At 36.4% G+C, this 17845-nt stretch overlaps 1 protein-coding gene across 1 annotated transcript in view; it reads left to right on the top strand.

Annotated features, from left to right (window-relative positions):
- SMC3 (structural maintenance of chromosomes 3) overlaps positions 1 to 16869 on the top strand; it is a 36238-nt gene extending 19369 nt beyond the window's left edge. The window contains 16 exon segments of the mRNA NM_001133475.1: positions 1839 to 1942; positions 2126 to 2225; positions 2644 to 2804; positions 3230 to 3371; positions 5317 to 5467; positions 8634 to 8786; positions 10391 to 10542; positions 11919 to 12077; positions 12695 to 12802; positions 13278 to 13386; positions 13911 to 14158; positions 14239 to 14451; positions 14749 to 14940; positions 15099 to 15276; positions 15460 to 15566; positions 16471 to 16869. Of these exon segments, the coding sequence (NP_001126947.1) occupies positions 1839 to 1942; positions 2126 to 2225; positions 2644 to 2804; positions 3230 to 3371; positions 5317 to 5467; positions 8634 to 8786; positions 10391 to 10542; positions 11919 to 12077; positions 12695 to 12802; positions 13278 to 13386; positions 13911 to 14158; positions 14239 to 14451; positions 14749 to 14940; positions 15099 to 15276; positions 15460 to 15566; positions 16471 to 16542 (2349 nt within the window). The 3' untranslated portion in view covers positions 16543 to 16869.
- Positions 16870 to 17845: the final 976 nt, after the last annotated feature.

The raw sequence follows: 17845 nt of genomic DNA on the forward strand, positions 1-17845 counted from the left end.
TTTTAGACTTTTCTAACTTATGTCAGTGGTATCTTGGCCGTAGCAACTGCTGTGGAGAAGGGGAAGCTCTTAGATAGTTTCAGTGCAAACTAAATGTTTTCTTTTCTCTTTTCCAGGTTGTAACGCATGTAATAAAGTCTAAAAAACATATTTTGAATTTAATATAGGTAGCTTACTTTATTACTGGTTCTCAGTAGCATCATGGTGTCAGAAAGGGAACCATTAGTGTTCACATACACCTGGAAAAAAACAAAAGTATGTAGGACTTTAGAAATACTGTAAGCTGCCAGGCGTAGTGGCTTACGCCTGTAATCCCAGCACTTTGGGAGGCCGAGGTGGACAGATCACGAGGTCAGGAGATCGAGACCATCCTGGCTAACACGGTGAAATCACATCTCTACTAAAAAATACAAAAAATTAGCTGGGTGTGGTGGCGGGCGCCTGTAGTCCCAGCTACTCCAGAGGCTAAGGCAGGAGAATGGCGTGAACCTGGGAGGCAGAGTTTGCAGTGAGCCAAGATTGCGCCACTGCACTCCAGCCTGGACGACAGAGCGAGACTCCGTCTCAAAAAAAAAAAAAAAAAGAAATACTGTAAGCTGTAATGCTAATTAATAACACAAAAGTCTTTGAATTGTTTAGGACTGTAAAAGTTGAAACATTAATTTAGGAAAACTGACTCTTCAAGGTTTATAATCTTTTAGCATGTGTTCAGATAGCTGGGGATGAATTAAGTAATTGCTGCAGAAAAGTTAAATTTTACATAGGGAATTTGTTAACTCTTTTATGGTTTCAGATACCACTGAGTCCCAAATTCCTTATGTATAGAATTAAAGGGTTTAATTATCCAAGATGTTAAAAGTCATTCTGATTAGCCAAGATTTTTTGAGACAGAGTCTGGCTCTGTCACCAGGTTGGAGTGCAGTGGCACAATCTCGGCTCACTGCAACCTCCCCCTCCTGGGTTCAAGTGATTCTCCTGCCTCAGCCTCCTCCAGTAGCTGGGACTACAGGCGCGTGCCACCACGCCTGGCTAATTTTTGTATTTTCAGTAGAGACAGGGTTTCACGATGTTGCCCAGGATGGTCTCGATCTCTTGACTTCATAATCTGCCCACCTTGGCCTCCCAAAGTGCTGGGATTACAGGTGTGAGCCACCGCGCCCGGCCAATCTAAGATTTTATGACTCAGTAGTAACATTGACTTTTTGTCAGTGGAATTAGTAGTAACATTGACTTTTTGTCCATTAAAATTTTGGACAAAAAGTCAGTGTTACTACTGAGGACGAATAATTGTTAGTACTCTGTGGGAATATTTGCAATTACTTTGATATCTGACAATAATTAGTTATAATACAAACAGATGAATGTAATTACCTTATGAAGCAGTTTTAAGCCCTTCCCCTGAAGGATGATCTTCAGATTTATTTTGCTTGTCTTATTGCTTCCAAATAAGGCAAGGATTTTTGTTTGCTTTGGTCTTTGATGATTCCCCAGCTCTTCTAAGAATGCCTGGTACATACTGGGCTTTTGGTAACTTCACTAAGTGGATGAAGTGTCAGCTTCCTTAAACTCTAGCCAATGAATCATTTTTCCTAGTCAGGAAAGTGGCAAAAATAAAGTATATAATTTGATGAGTTTTGACATACATATACATCGGTAAAACCGTCACCACAGTTAAGACAATAAACATGTTTATTACCCAAAAGTGTTTTCCATACCCCTTTGTAATTCCTCCCTCACCTTTTCTCCCCCCCCCATCCATCTGCAACCACTGATCTGCTTTCTATCAGTGTAGATTAGTTTGATGAAATTGAATTTTAAATTTATTTTTATTTCCATAGAAACTGGACCAGGATCTTAATGAAGTCAAAGCTCGAGTAGAAGAACTGGACAGAAAATATTACGAAGTAAAAAATAAGAAAGATGAACTACAAAGTGAAAGAAAGTTAGTATAGACTAAAATATGCGTTAATGTTTTCAGTAATGTTCGTTACTAGCTATTATGTGGTCTTTAAGTTACAAGTTAACTGGTCAGGCTTGTTTTCTGTATTTTGATTCTAAACTGTATACTGTTAATGCATCCTCATATGTGTTTAAAATTAAAGACAGTCTACTTTTTATTTATTAGCTACTTGTGGAGAGAAGAGAATGCAGAACAGCAAGCACTTGCTGCTAAAAGAGAAGATCTTGAAAAGAAGCAACAACTTCTTAGAGCAGCAACAGGAAAGGTGGGCAGGTTTTCATCACCTCTGTTTACACTGAGTCATTGAGTTAATCGTTACATAATAATTTTTTACCTTTCAAGATGTAGGTCATGGTTTCCAAGTGATAAATAGGAGTCCAAATTATCTTCTAAATATGAAATGAGAGATTAAATAGTTTTATTACTACACATACTATTAATAGTAGCACTTTTGATGTTCAGATAAAGAGCCCATTTTTAACATTACTGTTATAGAACAGAACCTGTCATATAAGGTGTTACATGTAGTTGGCATATTGTGAGGAGGCGATGTGTTTGTTGGAGAGGATGTTTAGTTTAATCACTGGTATATTTTTAAAATGTATGGTGTTGTGGTCTCATTCCTTATCAGGAGTGCCATTGATGATATTATTTTAATATTTTTCATTTCTGACAATTTACAGGCCATTTTAAATGGAATAGACAGCATAAACAAAGTGCTAGACCACTTTCGTCGAAAAGGAATAAACCAGCATGTTCAAAATGGCTATCATGGTATTGTAATGAATAACTTTGAATGTGAACCAGCTTTCTACACATGCGTGGAAGTCACTGCTGGAAACAGGTTAAAGCTTTTGCTTGATATTTAGCATTTTTAGAAGAGGGAATAAGAATAGCCTAAGAAACAACTTTTGTAGTTTTTGTACAACATATCTTCCATTATCTTTTTATATCTCGGTTCCTTATTTAACTTTCTAATTAAAGAAGTAGATGCTAAGTATTTGTTCCTAATCATAGAAGCTAGAACTTTCCCGTTTTAGGAGTTTCTCCCTCTCCGCCATTGGAATTTTTAAAGTAGTCTTATTTTCCAAAATTATTTGGATTATATAGGAAAAAACTGTTTGATGCTTAAGTGTTTATAACACTTTAAAAGTGCACACCTTTAGTCCCAGCTATGCAGGAGGCTGAGGTGGGAGGTTTGATCAGTTTGGGCAACATGGGGAGACCCTGAGTACCAATAAAGATTTGTCTTACTCTGTTTATATTTAGGTTATTTTATCACATTGTTGATTCAGATGAAGTCAGCACGAAGATTTTAATGGAGTTTAATAAAATGAATCTTCCCGGAGAGGTTACTTTTCTGCCTCTTAACAAGTTAGATGTCAGGGATACAGCCTATCCTGAAACCAATGTGAGTCATTGTGTAATAAGGTGTATTTCTCTTTTATAATTTTTTATCACATAGTCTAACACATGCTAGTGCCCAGGCACTACACACTGAGATTCAGTGGTCTATGAGATAAAAATAACTGTCTTCCCATGGACCTTAGTGCTGAGTGGGTTTTGGGGAGGGAGACAGAAGTCACAGCCATGATTGGTGTGGTGATGCACGCCTGTAATCCCAGCTACTTGGGAGGCTGAAGTGGGAGGATCATTTAAAAAGAAGAGAAAAAAGCTAAGATATGAAACAAATCATTGCAAATGTGCAGTGTTAAAATCATAAGTACAGGATACTTTGAGAGCATATCTGGGAGTGACATAATTAAGGTTAGGGAGTTGGAGAAAAATTCCCAAGGAACTGTCATGTAAAGATTTTAAAGTGTCTTGATGCACTTTAAAAATAAATAAAAAAAAATGGCTAGTAAGGTGATAGACTTCGGAAGCATAATATTGCTTTTATTGGTAACAAAAGTGCTCTTTAGGTGGATTAAAAATATTCTTCAGACACCATGCTTAGAACAGTGTAATTGTTTTTGAGGTACTTGACTTCAGAATGTTGATGGTAGTGTCAACTGTTTTACCATCCTCTGAAGTTAAAGCTGAAACCCCATGAGAATGATAATAATTTAAGTGGAACATTAAGAATCTTGTAAGCTATCAAAGGGTCTGGCTTTTTCTGCTATCACATCTACAAATTGTCTTTGAAGTTTGGGTAAGAAAAATTGAGTCTCAACATGATGTATGAATGGAACGAGACACAAAGGAATACACGGAGCGTGGTTCCATTTACACTGCATAAACAAAACCAAACTTAGGGCCAGGCTTGGTGGCTCACGCCTGTAATTCTCTCACTTTGGGAGGGGGAGGTGGGCGGATCACCTGAGGTTAGGAGTTCAAGACCAGCCTGGCCAACATGGCAAAACCCTGTCTCTACTAAAAATACAGAAAATTAGCTGGACATGGTAGTAGGCACCTGTAATCCCGGGTACTTGGGAGGCTGAAGTGGGAAAATCGCTTGAACTGGGGAGGCAGAGGTTGCAGTGAGCCAAGAGCATGCCACTGTACTTCATCCTGGCAACAGAGCAAGACTCCATCTCAGAAAAAAAAAATATATATATATAGAATTGGGAAGTGCAAGGAAGTGATTAGCACAGTCATGGCAGTGGTCGTTTCTGGCAGGTCACCACTGTAGGTAACTGCTTTGTGATTAGGAAAGGAGCACACCCATGACTTCTGGGGTGTCAGCAGTGCTGTTTCTTGTGTGGTGGTTATGTTGGTGTTCTCTTTATTAATTTACACTGAATACTTAACTACATTTTTCTATATATGGGATATATTTTCATAATTTTAAAAATCCTGTTCTAACAGTTTAAGAGAGAGGAAATGAAATTTTATCTGACAAAATATTTTCCTGAATATCTAATTTAGATATATAAAATATGTAAAATTAAAACATTTTGAGGAAATACTATTTATATTTAGCCCTTTTATGTGAGAGATACTATTGTAAGTTTTGCATATAATTAACTCATTTAGTCTTCACAACTTTATAAGGAAGGTATGTATTGTCTACGATTTTGTAGATAAAGTAACTATTATCTGAGGAAGTTAAGCAACTTGTCCACAGTACACGTCTGATAAATGGTGAAACCAGTGTTTGAATTTGGACAGTCTAGCTTCAGAACCACTAAACTCTTCAGCATTATTAGGCTCTACTATTGAAAACCTTGATTACAAGAGCAAAATTACCAGGATATTCTAGTGGAATGAGTCTTCTAACTACTTCAGGGAAAACCCCAATAGTTTTGAAATATAATGGTGTTTATGGTTTATTTGAATTTCATAAAGATGTAATTTCGTAATTCTAAGTTTTTAGTTAACTGTGTTGTGATCTGTTGACAAAATTTCATTTTTAGGATGCTATTCCTATGATCAGCAAACTGAGGTACAATCCCAGATTTGACAAAGCTTTCAAACATGTGTTTGGAAAGACTCTTATCTGTCGTAGCATGGAAGTTTCAACCCAGCTGGCCCGTGCTTTCACTATGGACTGTATTACTTTGGAAGGTTTGTAATACTAATTCTTAGCTTTAAACAGATAAATTCTAACAAATCACTTAAAACATATAATCTGGCTGGGCACAGTGGCTCATGCCTGTAATCCCAGCACTTTGGGAGGCTGAGGCGAGTGGATCACCTGAAGTCAGGAGTTCAAGACCAGCCTGGCTAACGAGGCGAAACCCTGTCTCCACTAAAAATACGAAGATTAGCTGGGTGTGGTGGTGCGCACCTGTAGTCCCAGCTACTCAGGAGGCTGGAGCAGGAGAATTGCTTGAATCCGGGAGGCAGTGGTTGCAGTGAGCCGAGATCGTGCCACTGCACTCCAGCTTGGGTGACAGAGCGAGATTCTGTCTCAAAAAAACAGAGACATATAATCTGTATAATATATCACTTGAGCTGTATGCATGTCTGATGAATATATCTTACAGTATTTTGGAGACATTCTGGTTTTGAGAGTATTCGAAAAATTCATCCTTTGCCTTTGGCCGGGCGTGGTGGCTCACATCTATAACCCCCTCACATCTATAACCCCAGCACTTTGGGAGGCTGAGGCAGGTGGATCACTTGAGGCGGGGAATTCAAGACTAGCCTAGCCAGCATGGTGAAACCCCATCTCTACTAAAAATACAAAAAATTAGCTGGGTGTGGTGGTGCACACCTGTAATCCCAACTACTCAGAAGGCTGAGGCATGAGAATGGCTTAAACCTGGGAGGCAGAGGGTGCAGTGAGCCAAGATCACACCCCTGCACTCCAGCCTAGGTGATAGAGCAAGACCTTGTCTCAAAAAAAAAAAGAAAAATTTATTTTCAATTATTTTATCGTTTTTTAAATAGTTGGTTTATTCAATTAAGAGTCCAGACAGGGTTCATACTTGATATTTAGTTGATGTCTCTGAAATGTAATCATTTGGTATATAGCAGGGGTTCTTAACCTTTTTTGCAGTGTGGACTGTTTTGGCTGTTTGAAGCCTATGGATCCTTCCTCAATTTTTTTTTTTTTTTTTTTTTACTTTTTTTCTTTTCCACAACAAAAGCCACATTCAACACAGTTTTTAATGCATAAATTAAAATACTTTGGATCACAAAGGAGGTGAATTGTATTGGCATGGTTATTATTTTAAAAAGATTATATAATTCTTTAATGTATTCAAAAAACAAGATTTAGTAGTGGGTCTAATAACTACCGTAAGTTTGAAGTACTGATATATGTAAACAATATTTTGACATCTGACAAGTGTTATCTAATATGAAAATAGCTCTTCTTTTGGTAAAGTCACAGGTACTGATACTACTACTGTGGTTCTTGTCCTGTTCGTTATAGAAGGGAAATGCTAAATCTCATTTTGAGGTTAATAAAAATAAAGATGTAAATTTTTTTCCTACTCAAATCACAGATCTTCTGAATTTTATCCTTGGAATCCAGGTTAAGAACCTCCAATATATAGGTTTAGTTTACCTGCCCTCAATTTTTTTTTTTTTCCTCTTTATTTGTTGAAGAAAGCAGGTAAACCCGTCTCCCCCCAAGCTTTGTTTCTGTATATGTACATTTTGTTGTGGTTGTTTTTGAACCATCCAAGAATAAGTAAAACATCATGACATGTCATCTCTAAAATTTAAGCATGCATCTCCTAACAATAAGAACATTCTTTTGTATAGCCACAGTATCGTTACACCTAAGAAATTTAACATTAACCTAATATCCTCTAAAAAGTATCCATATTCAAATTTTCTCAATTATACTAAAATATTTTTCTATTTAGGATTAAATCAAGTATGCATATAGTGTCTTCTCTTTATTTTTTGAGATGGAGTTTCAAGCCCAGGCTGGAGTGCAGTGGCATGATCTCAGCTCACCACAACCTCCGCCTCCCAGGTTCAAGCGATTCTCCTGCCTCAGCCTCCCAAGTAGCTGGGATTACAGGCATGTGCCACTATGCCCGGCTAATTTTGTATTTAGTAGAGACGGGATTTCTCTGTGTTGGTCAGGCTGGTCTCAAACTCCTGATCTCAGGTGATCTGCCCGCCTCGACCTCCCAAAGTGTTGGGATTACAGGCTTGAGCCACCACGCCCAGTCTAGATTCTTTAAATATAAATAAGACAGTTCCTCCTGCTCCCTTCTCCCCACCCAGAAAAATCCAGAAAAGTTCCATTTTCTGGATTTGTCTTATTGCTTCCTTATCATTGTTTAAATATTGTTGGCATGAATGCTGCATGAATGATATGTACTTATGGTGTCATATAATGTGTCCCATTGTTAGTGATACTGGGTTTGATCACCTGCAGATCTCCGTTGTAAAGGTATCCCTTTGCCCCTTTGTAATTTAATAATATGTGAGATTATTCTTCAATTCAGGTCCTCCCAGCAACTTCACCAGTTGCTTTAGCACTTTTGTTGACTCTTGCCTGAATCAGTTATTACACTGGGGGGTTTCAAAATGGTGATTCTTAAATTCTGTCATTGCTGCTGCATTTATTAGCTGTCACTCTTCTGTAGAAGAGTCTCCACTTTTCATTTTTTTTAAAAAAGTATCACTGATTCATGAATTCTTTTTTTAAAAATTCAACGTGTTATTACATTGGTATTGTTATTTTGATGCTCAAATTTTCCCAAATATGGCCAGTGAAAATTTCAGGCTAGGTCCTGTGTCCTACTAATATTTCCTCTTTAGTCTTCACTTCCTTGCTCTCTCGTAGATTTTCAGGTTCAACTGGAGGGTCTTTTTTTTTTTTTTTTTCAAAGACTGCAAATTTTGGCTGGGCACAGTGGCTTGACCCTGTAATCCCAGATACTTGAGAGGCTGAAGCAGGAGGATCACTTGAGGCCAGGAGTTCCAGAACTGCCTGGGCACATAGCAAGACCTGGTCTCTACAAAAAAGGTGTGGTGGTGCACACCTGTAGTCCTAGCCACTCAGGAGGCTGAAGCAAGAGTTTGAGGTTGCAGGGAGCTATGACCGCACCACTGCACTCCAGCCTGAACAACAGAGCAAGACCCTGTCTCAAAAAAAAAAAAAAAATTCTAGCATTGAAAAGCAAAATTTTTTCAGGGTGATTTAAATTCTTTTCAATTCTCATTATGTACTTAAAGCCTGTAGGTTAGTTTTTTCATTATAAGTCAATTTATCATTGAATAAAAAAGTTGTACAGAGCTATTACATATTTTTTGTTTATAGGTGACCAAGTCAGTCATCGGGGTGCTCTAACTGGAGGTTATTATGACACAAGGAAGTCTCGACTTGAATTGCAAAAAGATGTTAGAAAAGCAGAAGAAGAACTAGGTGAGCTTGAAGCAAAGCTCAATGAAAACCTACGCAGAAATATTGAAAATATCTTTTTGTTTTGTGCATAATGATAGATATTGTGGGGGAAGAACTGTGTTTTGGTTGCCACATATAATCTTTTGTTTTTTCACAAAAGAAAACAAAATAAATTAAAAATTTGTGTTTTATTTAAGTTCAAGAGCTTATGTTTGTTTAGCTTTTGAAGACTAAAAGCTATTTTAATGATTCTTTGCTTAAGTGTTAAGTAGCTAATACCATCAAGTCACTTGGAAGAAAAGAACTCGTAGAACACCAATAAAGGTTGTATCAGGCAAAGAAAGAGGAAACTGAGAAGGATCAGTTCGTGAATTGTACAACTAAAACCTTGGTATTTTTTTTTTTCCTTTCTTCCCTGTTAAATTTATGTAAGCAAGAGATAATGTTTTAAGGAAGAGAGTAGGGGAGGCATCAGTAATGTTAAATACTGCTTAGAAGTCAAATATATAAGGACTGGCAGTTCATTGTACTTGTGCAGTGGCACAGGCCTGTAGTCCCAGCTACTTGGGAGGCTGAGGCAGAAAGATCACTTGAGCCTGGGAGGTGGGGGTTGCGGTGAGCTGAGATCGCACCACTGCACTCCAGCCTGGGTGACAAAGTGAGACCCTGTCTCCAAAAAAAAAAAAAAAAAAAAAAGGTGGCAGGGAAGGGTAAAAAATGTTAGATTTTACTGTCTTGAAGTTATTTGGTGCAGATTTAATGTTAGTGGAGGAAATGGCTGTCAGATAAAGTCTGAGTAACCATAGTTGTTTACATAAAAATGGTGCTACGTGAGGAGTGGTTAGTTCAGTTCACAAATGAAACAATTGTGTATGTGGATTTTCTTAAAACCACCATGGTGCTTTGGTATAAGAACTACTTTATATGTGCTTTCCATTTTGCCACACAAGTTGAAAAATATAGGTACTTGAGCATCAAGAATAGATATAAAGTTAATGATTTTTAACTGCTTCAGGTGAAACTGGCATTTTTTAAAAACTGCAGATTTATAACTTCTGTGCCATCAGTGCAAGCACAGAAAAAGAAAAGCACCTGAGCTTTGACCTTGCAGGGGTCTGCATATCACACTTTAAAGAACTGCCTGAATTTGGCAAGATGTTAACACAAAGAGAGTATGGGGAAATACTGAGGAAAAGGAGGATGTTGACAGTGTATACCAGCTGTCTTCTGTGTTTGATAATCCAGCTAGATTGAATTATTTCTTCCACACAAGGCAAGAACTACTCTTCATACATAAACCCTTAACATAGTGCCTTAAGCATAGTAACAGTAAACATTTGTTGAATGGAAAGATATTTAAAAGTATGTAATACTGTTAGATTTCACCTAACCTCCTTTATGGTTTTCCAAGAATTTGTTTTGTATAACTTTTAGTAAAACAGTATACATGTTATTCTGAGAGTGAAATGGTGGGGTGAAATGTTTCAAGCTTCTTTATGAGTGAACGCATTTTGGGTAATATAGTTCAGCATTGTTTTGGTCCATAAATTTGAGGACATAAATGTTATTTGGGGGTAAAGAAAAGGAAGGGATACATGGTGTTGTGTCTAAAAAGAATTAAGAACATACGATATATTTACAACCTGGAGATAATTTTCCTTAGCCTTGTATATGGATTAATAATGAAATTGATCAGTTGATGAACCAAATGCAACAGATCGAGACCCAGCAAAGGAAATTTAAAGCATCTAGAGATAGCATATTATCAGAAATGAAGATGCTAAAAGAGAAGAGGCAGCAGTCAGAGAAAACCTTCATGCCTAAGGTTCGTAAGTATATCTTTGGTTATAGATCAGTTGTTACAGATTAATAATATGGATCATACATTATATGGGTTATCCTTGAATTTTATATTCGTTTTTGTTTGGACCCATACTTTTTTCTTTTTTTTTTTTTTTGAAGACAGAGTCTCTTTCTGTCTCACCCAGGCTGGAGTGCAGTGGTGCGTTCTCAGCTCACTGCAGCCTCCACCTCCTGGGTTCAAGCGATTTTCCTGTCTCAGCCTCCTGAGTAGCTGGGACTACAGATGTGCGCCACCACATCTGGCTAATTTTGTGTTTTTAGTAGACATGGGGTTTCACCATGTTGGCCAGGCTGGTCTCAAACTCCTGACCTCAGATGATCCACCTGTCTTGCCCTCCCGAAGTGCTGGGATTACAGGTGTGAGCCACTGTGCCCAGGCTAGACCCATACTTTTGGATATCTACATCTATTTTACCATTCTTAAACCCATGGATACCCAAAGTCTCCTATTGTTGGCACGTTGAAACTTTCCACCTTCATTGAACAAATAGGCATTTGAAGCTATGACATAAGAGTACTGTCTGATGGTTAGTTTTTGTCAGTAACCATTTTTATCTGAAGCGCAATGGAATTAGTTGAATATTTGATTCTGTTTTGTCCAGATTGTATTAAAATTAGAAAGCAAACTTACAAGTGATAGTGTGTTATTGGTCTCATAAACTTGACAGTTGACAAATCTTTTATGTAGTATAATACTAAAACTACAAAGAGCTTAAAAAAAAAAAAAAAAAAAGAGATGTGCCTGCAGTTGTACCGTCCCAACATATTCTGACAACTTTTTTTTTTTTTTTTTTTTTTTTTGAGGGGGATGGAGTCTTGCCCTGTTGCCCAGGCTGGAGTGCAATGGCGTGATCTCGGCTCACTGCAACCTCCACTTCCTGGGTTCAAGAGATTCTCCTGCCTCGGCCTCCTGAGTAGCTGGATTATAGGCATGTGCCTCCACACCCAGCTAATTTTTGTATTTTCAGTAGAGACGGGTTTCACCATGTTGGCCAGGCTCGTCTCGAACTCCTGACCTCGTGATCCACCCACCTTGGCCTTCCAAAGTGCTGGGATTACAGGCGTGAGCCACCGCGCCCGGCAACTTTTTGTTCTTATAATATGCCTGAAGATTTTTGTATAGTTTGATCATGGAATATGATTGTCCCACCCTGCCCCACCTATACTATTACATATTTTTCTTGTTGCTAGAGTCCTAATTACCAAATTAATAGGCCCCTAATATTTGAGTTGATATGTCTATGTATTTAGCTTAATCAAATATAGATTGTTTTAAAATTTTCACTATAAGTAATACAGTGGCTAATACCTTACTAATAAATGGATAATGTCATATAGCAACGTAGCTTACAGAGTTTGGAGGCAAGCTTGCACGCTATGGAGTCTACCAGAGAGTCATTGAAAGCAGAACTGGGAACTGATTTGCTTTCTCAACTGAGTTTGGAAGATCAGAAGAGAGTAGATGCGCTGAATGATGAGATTCGTCAACTTCAGCAGGTAAGTACACAGCTGACTGGAAAAAAAAATTCGTTAGTAATTGGCTATTGTGAAAAGGGCCTTTCTTGCTAACTAGGGGAATAGGAAAGAAAAGAACTGAGAAAATATTAAAATGAGGCTTGGACTTTTAATATACATAGGAGTAAATAAAATTTTGTTTTTCTAAACCATTCTAGCTAGGTTAGGATTATACAAGAAATTTTCATTTCCTTAAAATTTAGTTAATTAGCATTACTTATTAGTTGTAAGTATTGCTATGAGTTTGAGCTTGTTAGCCTTACCATATTTATCTTACTACCTTTACATATTTAGTATTTTGATTAAGATTTTAATTGATTTTTAAAACTGCATAGATGTGAACTACCAACACTGATTCTAAAAAATGAAAAGCAGTTAAACTGTTTGACAGCATGCGTTATAGAAAGAGCCAGCCACAAAAATCTAACATTATGAACTAATAGAAAAATGAAGAAAGTATAGGGCTTTTTTGAAGAATATAACATATTAAACTTCATTTCAGCACACGTGAGCACAAGTACTAGAGAGGACAGCAAATGAGCACCATTCTTGTGTGTGAAATGTACATGCTTATGTAGACATCTTTTTCTTAATTCTAGGAAAACAGACAGTTGCTAAATGAAAGAATTAAATTAGAAGGTATTATTACTCGAGTAGAGACTTATCTCAATGAGAATCTGAGAAAACGCTTGGACCAAGTAGAACAGGTGTGTATGTGTTTTTTTTGTTTAAGGGCTCCTTGGTGACCATGACCGATTGCAAGTGGTTATATCAGAGGCTCTGATTGAAAGCATGGGCTTTGTGGACAGAAAGCTTAGTGTCTGTGGGCCTTGGGTTGGAATTCTGCCACCTAGTGTGTGATTTTGGACAAGTCACTATTTCTAAGCCTCAGTTTCTTGTGTAAATTAAGCATTATCATACTTGTTTTATATAATTGCTATCCTGGCACATTCTAAGTACTTAGTAAATGTTAATATTTTTTCAGTGGTGGTTAGATGCTTAGAAATTTTCTAGTAATTATGTCTTTTTTTTCTTCCCTTTAATGGATACTTCTAAGTATTTGTAATTATATGAAGTATTTATATTTTTTTGTTTTCTTGAATGTTTATTCAGACAATAGCTATAGAAAATGTTGGCAGTCATAACATTTGAAACTAATGGAATTTGTATTTTTTGTTACAGGAACTTAATGAGCTGAGAGAGACAGAAGGGGGTACTGTTCTCACTGCCACAACATCAGAACTTGAAGCCATCAATAAAAGAGTAAAAGACACTATGGCACGATCAGAAGGTGAATTTTTATGTAGTAAAAGTTTGTTTATATGCATGTTTTATAAAATTGTTTACTACGGAATGAAATGTCCAAATAGGGAGAAGCATATACTAGTGATTTTTTGTTTTCTATTATAAACAATGTATAGCGAACGGAATTTAGTAAGTTGACTATAAATAGTAACTTTTGTTTTACTGAAATGTTTATGACAATTTTGAGACCACAAATGATTCATTTTGTTCATAAAATATGAAATACCTGACTAAAGTTTCTCTTATCACTTAGTTGCTAGAAAATAACTGTAGTTTATAAGCATTAACATTGAATAATGAAAATTATATATTTGAGTGACTCATATATACTTCTAATTTTGTGCTGACTTAACGTGGTTCATAAATTGTCACAGAAAATTTTAAACACTAACAAAACCTAAAACCTATTTTGGTAGGTTTGATCATAAAAATCTTTACTCAACATATAACACTGGCTTTAAAATAGGTATTATAGCCTAATTTTGTTTCCCCCCTCCCCCCCCGTCTTAGATTTGGACAATTCCATTGATAAAACAGAAGCTGGAATTAAGGAGCTTCAGAAGAGTATGGAGCGCTGGAAAAATATGGAAAAAGAACATATGGATGCTATAAATCATGATACTAAAGAACTGGAAAAGATGACAAATCGGCAAGGCATGCTATTGAAGAAGAAAGAAGAGTGTATGAAGAAAATTCGAGAACTTGGATCACTTCCCCAGGAAGCATTTGAAAAGTACCAGACACTGAGCCTCAAACAGGTTGGTTTTAAATTTGAAGTCTTGTTACAAATTGCTTAGTATATAAATTTATTTATACGAATAATATTTTCTCTTCATAGTTGTTTCGAAAACTTGAGCAGTGCAACACAGAATTAAAGAAGTACAGCCATGTTAACAAAAAGGCTTTGGATCAGTTTGTAAATTTCTCTGAGCAGAAAGAAAAGTTAATAAAGCGACAAGAAGAGTTAGATAGGGGTTACAAATCTATCATGGAGCTGATGAATGTACTTGAACTTCGGAAATATGAAGCTATTCAGTTAACTTTCAAACAGGTATGTTTCGCTTTGTAGTTAAAGCATACACACAGAGGACAAAAGCTTCAGCTCTTTTCAGTTTGTAAAGATTTTAAAGCTTTTTTCCTCATTAACAGGTGAATCTAATACCTGTGAACAAACCTAGCATATAGGTTTACAGTAACTTGAATGTTTTACACAGCCCTTAGAAGGATCTAGTCTGTTATCCTTGTTCTTAAGATTAAAAAATTGGTTGCTTTTAAATATTTTACTTAAGTGTTATATATAATTCTAAGCAAAATTTATATTTCAGTCTGCTTTTTTTTTTGTTTTAAGGTATCCAAGAACTTCAGTGAAGTATTCCAGAAGTTAGTACCTGGTGGCAAAGCTACTTTGGTAATGAAGAAAGGGGATGTGGAGGGCAGTCAGTCTCAAGATGAAGGAGAAGGGAGTGGTGAGAGTGAGAGGGGTTCTGGCTCACAAAGCAGTGTCCCATCAGTTGACCAGTTTACTGGAGTTGGAATTAGGGTAAAATACCTTTATATTCCATTTTCCTCAGAGCTTTATCATAATAGAATTAAAATATCTTTTGCAGATCTGATTGGTGGATTATATGCAAGTTACTTTTGAAAGATGGTGGTGATTCTGCCCTTTAGGATATTAACTCATAATATGTTTATTCTTAGGTGTCATTTACAGGAAAACAAGGTGAAATGAGAGAAATGCAACAGCTTTCAGGTGGACAGAAATCCTTGGTAGCCCTTGCTCTGATTTTTGCCATTCAGAAATGTGACCCGGCTCCATTTTACTTGTTTGATGAGATTGACCAGGCTCTGGATGCTCAGCACAGAAAGGCTGTGTCAGGTACAGTTTCAGTACAGTTTTGGTTTTGTATTTAACAATAAGCTGGTAATATTTGCTGATGTATGTATGAAAAAATCAAACTCAGGCAGTTTTGAATTTTAGTAAGAGTAAAGATAGTTGCTTTTTAAATTTTCAGATCTGCTGAAAAGAGAAATTTGTTAAAGCACTATTTTCTTTTTACAGATATGATTATGGAACTTGCTGTACATGCTCAGTTTATTACAACTACTTTTAGGCCTGAACTGCTTGAGTCAGCTGACAAATTCTATGGTGTAAAGTTCAGAAATAAGGTAATTTTATTTTACATTGAGTTTAAGTTTGTATTTAATCAATTATATATGTTGAATTCTGGTTTTATATTACTTAAATAGTGAAAGAAAACTTAGTCTTTGCTTATCTGATGTCTTTGTAAAGAAATAACTTTTCCTTCAAATAACTATGAAGTTTAGCAGTATTTTATGGCATTACATTGGTTTTATTTTCATTGGCATTAACAACAATATCTTTCTGTCCAGTCTATTCAATGCTTCTGTAATGCACAGTCTTTAACAATTACATATGTTCATTTGTACGGACTGCATAGCTCTTCCTGGATGTCTTCCCAACCTTGAAATTCTTCATGAAATAGCAAAGTAATAGAAAGTGAACAAAAAGGTAGTTTAGATGTTTAGGCATGATATTTATTTCTTCAGAGCATTAAATACATATTTTTTAAATCCATGCATTGAAAAAACACCACTGTAAATAAAGGTTTTATAAGTCAGTGCTTCAGAATTATTTTCCTTCATATGTAAAATATAGGTGATAGGCTGGGCACAGTGGCTCATGCCTGTAATCCCAGCACTTTGGGAGGCCAAGGCAGGTGGATCACCAGGTTAGGAGTTTGAGACCAGCTTGGCCAGTATGGTGAAACTCCCGTCTCTACTAAAAATACAAAAATTAGCTGGGCGTGGTGGCATGCACCTGTAGTCCCAGCTACTTGGGAGGCTGAGGCAGGAGAATTGCTTGAACCTGGGAGGCAGAGGTTGCAGTGAGCCAAGATGGTGCCACTGCACTCCAGCCTGGGCAACAGAGCAAGACTCCATCTCAAAAAATAAAAATTAAAAAATGTAGTTGATAGGCTGTATATTTACCCTATACAATGCAAACACTGATGTATGTAACAGATTTTTGTTTTTAACATTTATTCTTCAGGTTAGTCATATTGATGTGATCACAGCGGAGATGGCCAAAGACTTTGTAGAAGATGATACCACACATGGTTAATTGGAAAATACTACCTACTGGTTTGGGAGATGTGTATAGTAATATGATTCTCATACCCAGGAATTGTAAATTTAAACCTAAATATTTGGCCCATAGTTTTCAGACTTAAAGCATCATAGTCCTTTTATATTTGTCTTTGTATTTTATAAAGATACTCTGTAATGTCATGTTTGTACTTAGAGTTTAAGAATTTAATTTCCTGTACAACTTTTTGTAAAATGTTCTGCTATTTTAAATGTTTTGAAACATGCTAAATATTCTTTCCTAATTATTTTATCACTTATACTGCCTTTTTTATAGCTTCAATTAAATAATCGGTTTTATGACTAATTTAGTGTTTTATGTGGCTTTTCATTTGTCATAGTCTCTTCCAGTGAGAACACTAATCAGATTGGATGTAAGGCCTCATTTTAACTTAATCACGTATTTAAAAGGCCTGTCTCCAAATACAGTTAAATTTGAGGTATTGAGGGTTAGGACTTCAACACGTGAATTGGGGAAGGGAAGCACAAAATCAGCCCCTACCATGGTATATTTATCATTGATATATTACTATCAACTAAACTCAAGATTTTATTCAGATTTGACTAGTTTTTCCATTAAGGCCCTTCTTCTTTTCTAGGATCCCACAGAGGATACATTACATTTACTTATATCTCCTCTAGTCTGTGACAATTTCTCTGTCATTGTTTATCATATCTTGACAATTTTGAGGAATATTTAGATATTTTGTAGAATGTCCCTCAGATTAGGTTTGTCTAATATTTTTCTCATGGTTAGATTGGAGCTAATACCACAGAAGCGAAGTATTCTCATTACCTCATATAATAGTACATATTATTAACATGTTTTATCACTGATGTTTACCTTGATCACCTACCCAACATTGTACTTGCCAGATTTCTTTGTTGTGAAGTTACATTTTTTTCCCTTTCCATACCATTTTCTTTGAAAGTAGGTCTTTAAGTGCAGCCCTCACTGGGGGTCTCCTGTGACCCTGGAAAACTACCTCAGTAGTCCTCGTAGCTTTTTGTAGATTGAGATTTTCTACATAGACAGTCATGTCATTTCCAAGAAAGAGGCAGTTTTATTTCTTCCTTTTCAAATATTTACCTTTAATTTCTTTTTCTTGATTTCCCCTGGCCTGAGTTTATACTGGTTATCTGCAGGAGAATTTGTTAGGAACTACTCTTCCATTATTGGAAACCAGAAGTACCTAAAGAGATACTTTTAAAATAAAGAAATAGTAATGGGACTTTAAATTGAATTTAAAAATGTGAGTTTACTTTGGGTTTTCATTTTG

The sequence above is a fragment of the Pongo abelii genome, chromosome 8 (genome assembly GCF_028885655.2).
Source record: "Pongo abelii isolate AG06213 chromosome 8, NHGRI_mPonAbe1-v2.0_pri, whole genome shotgun sequence".
In the NCBI taxonomy this organism is placed as follows: domain Eukaryota; kingdom Metazoa; phylum Chordata; class Mammalia; order Primates; family Hominidae; genus Pongo; species Pongo abelii.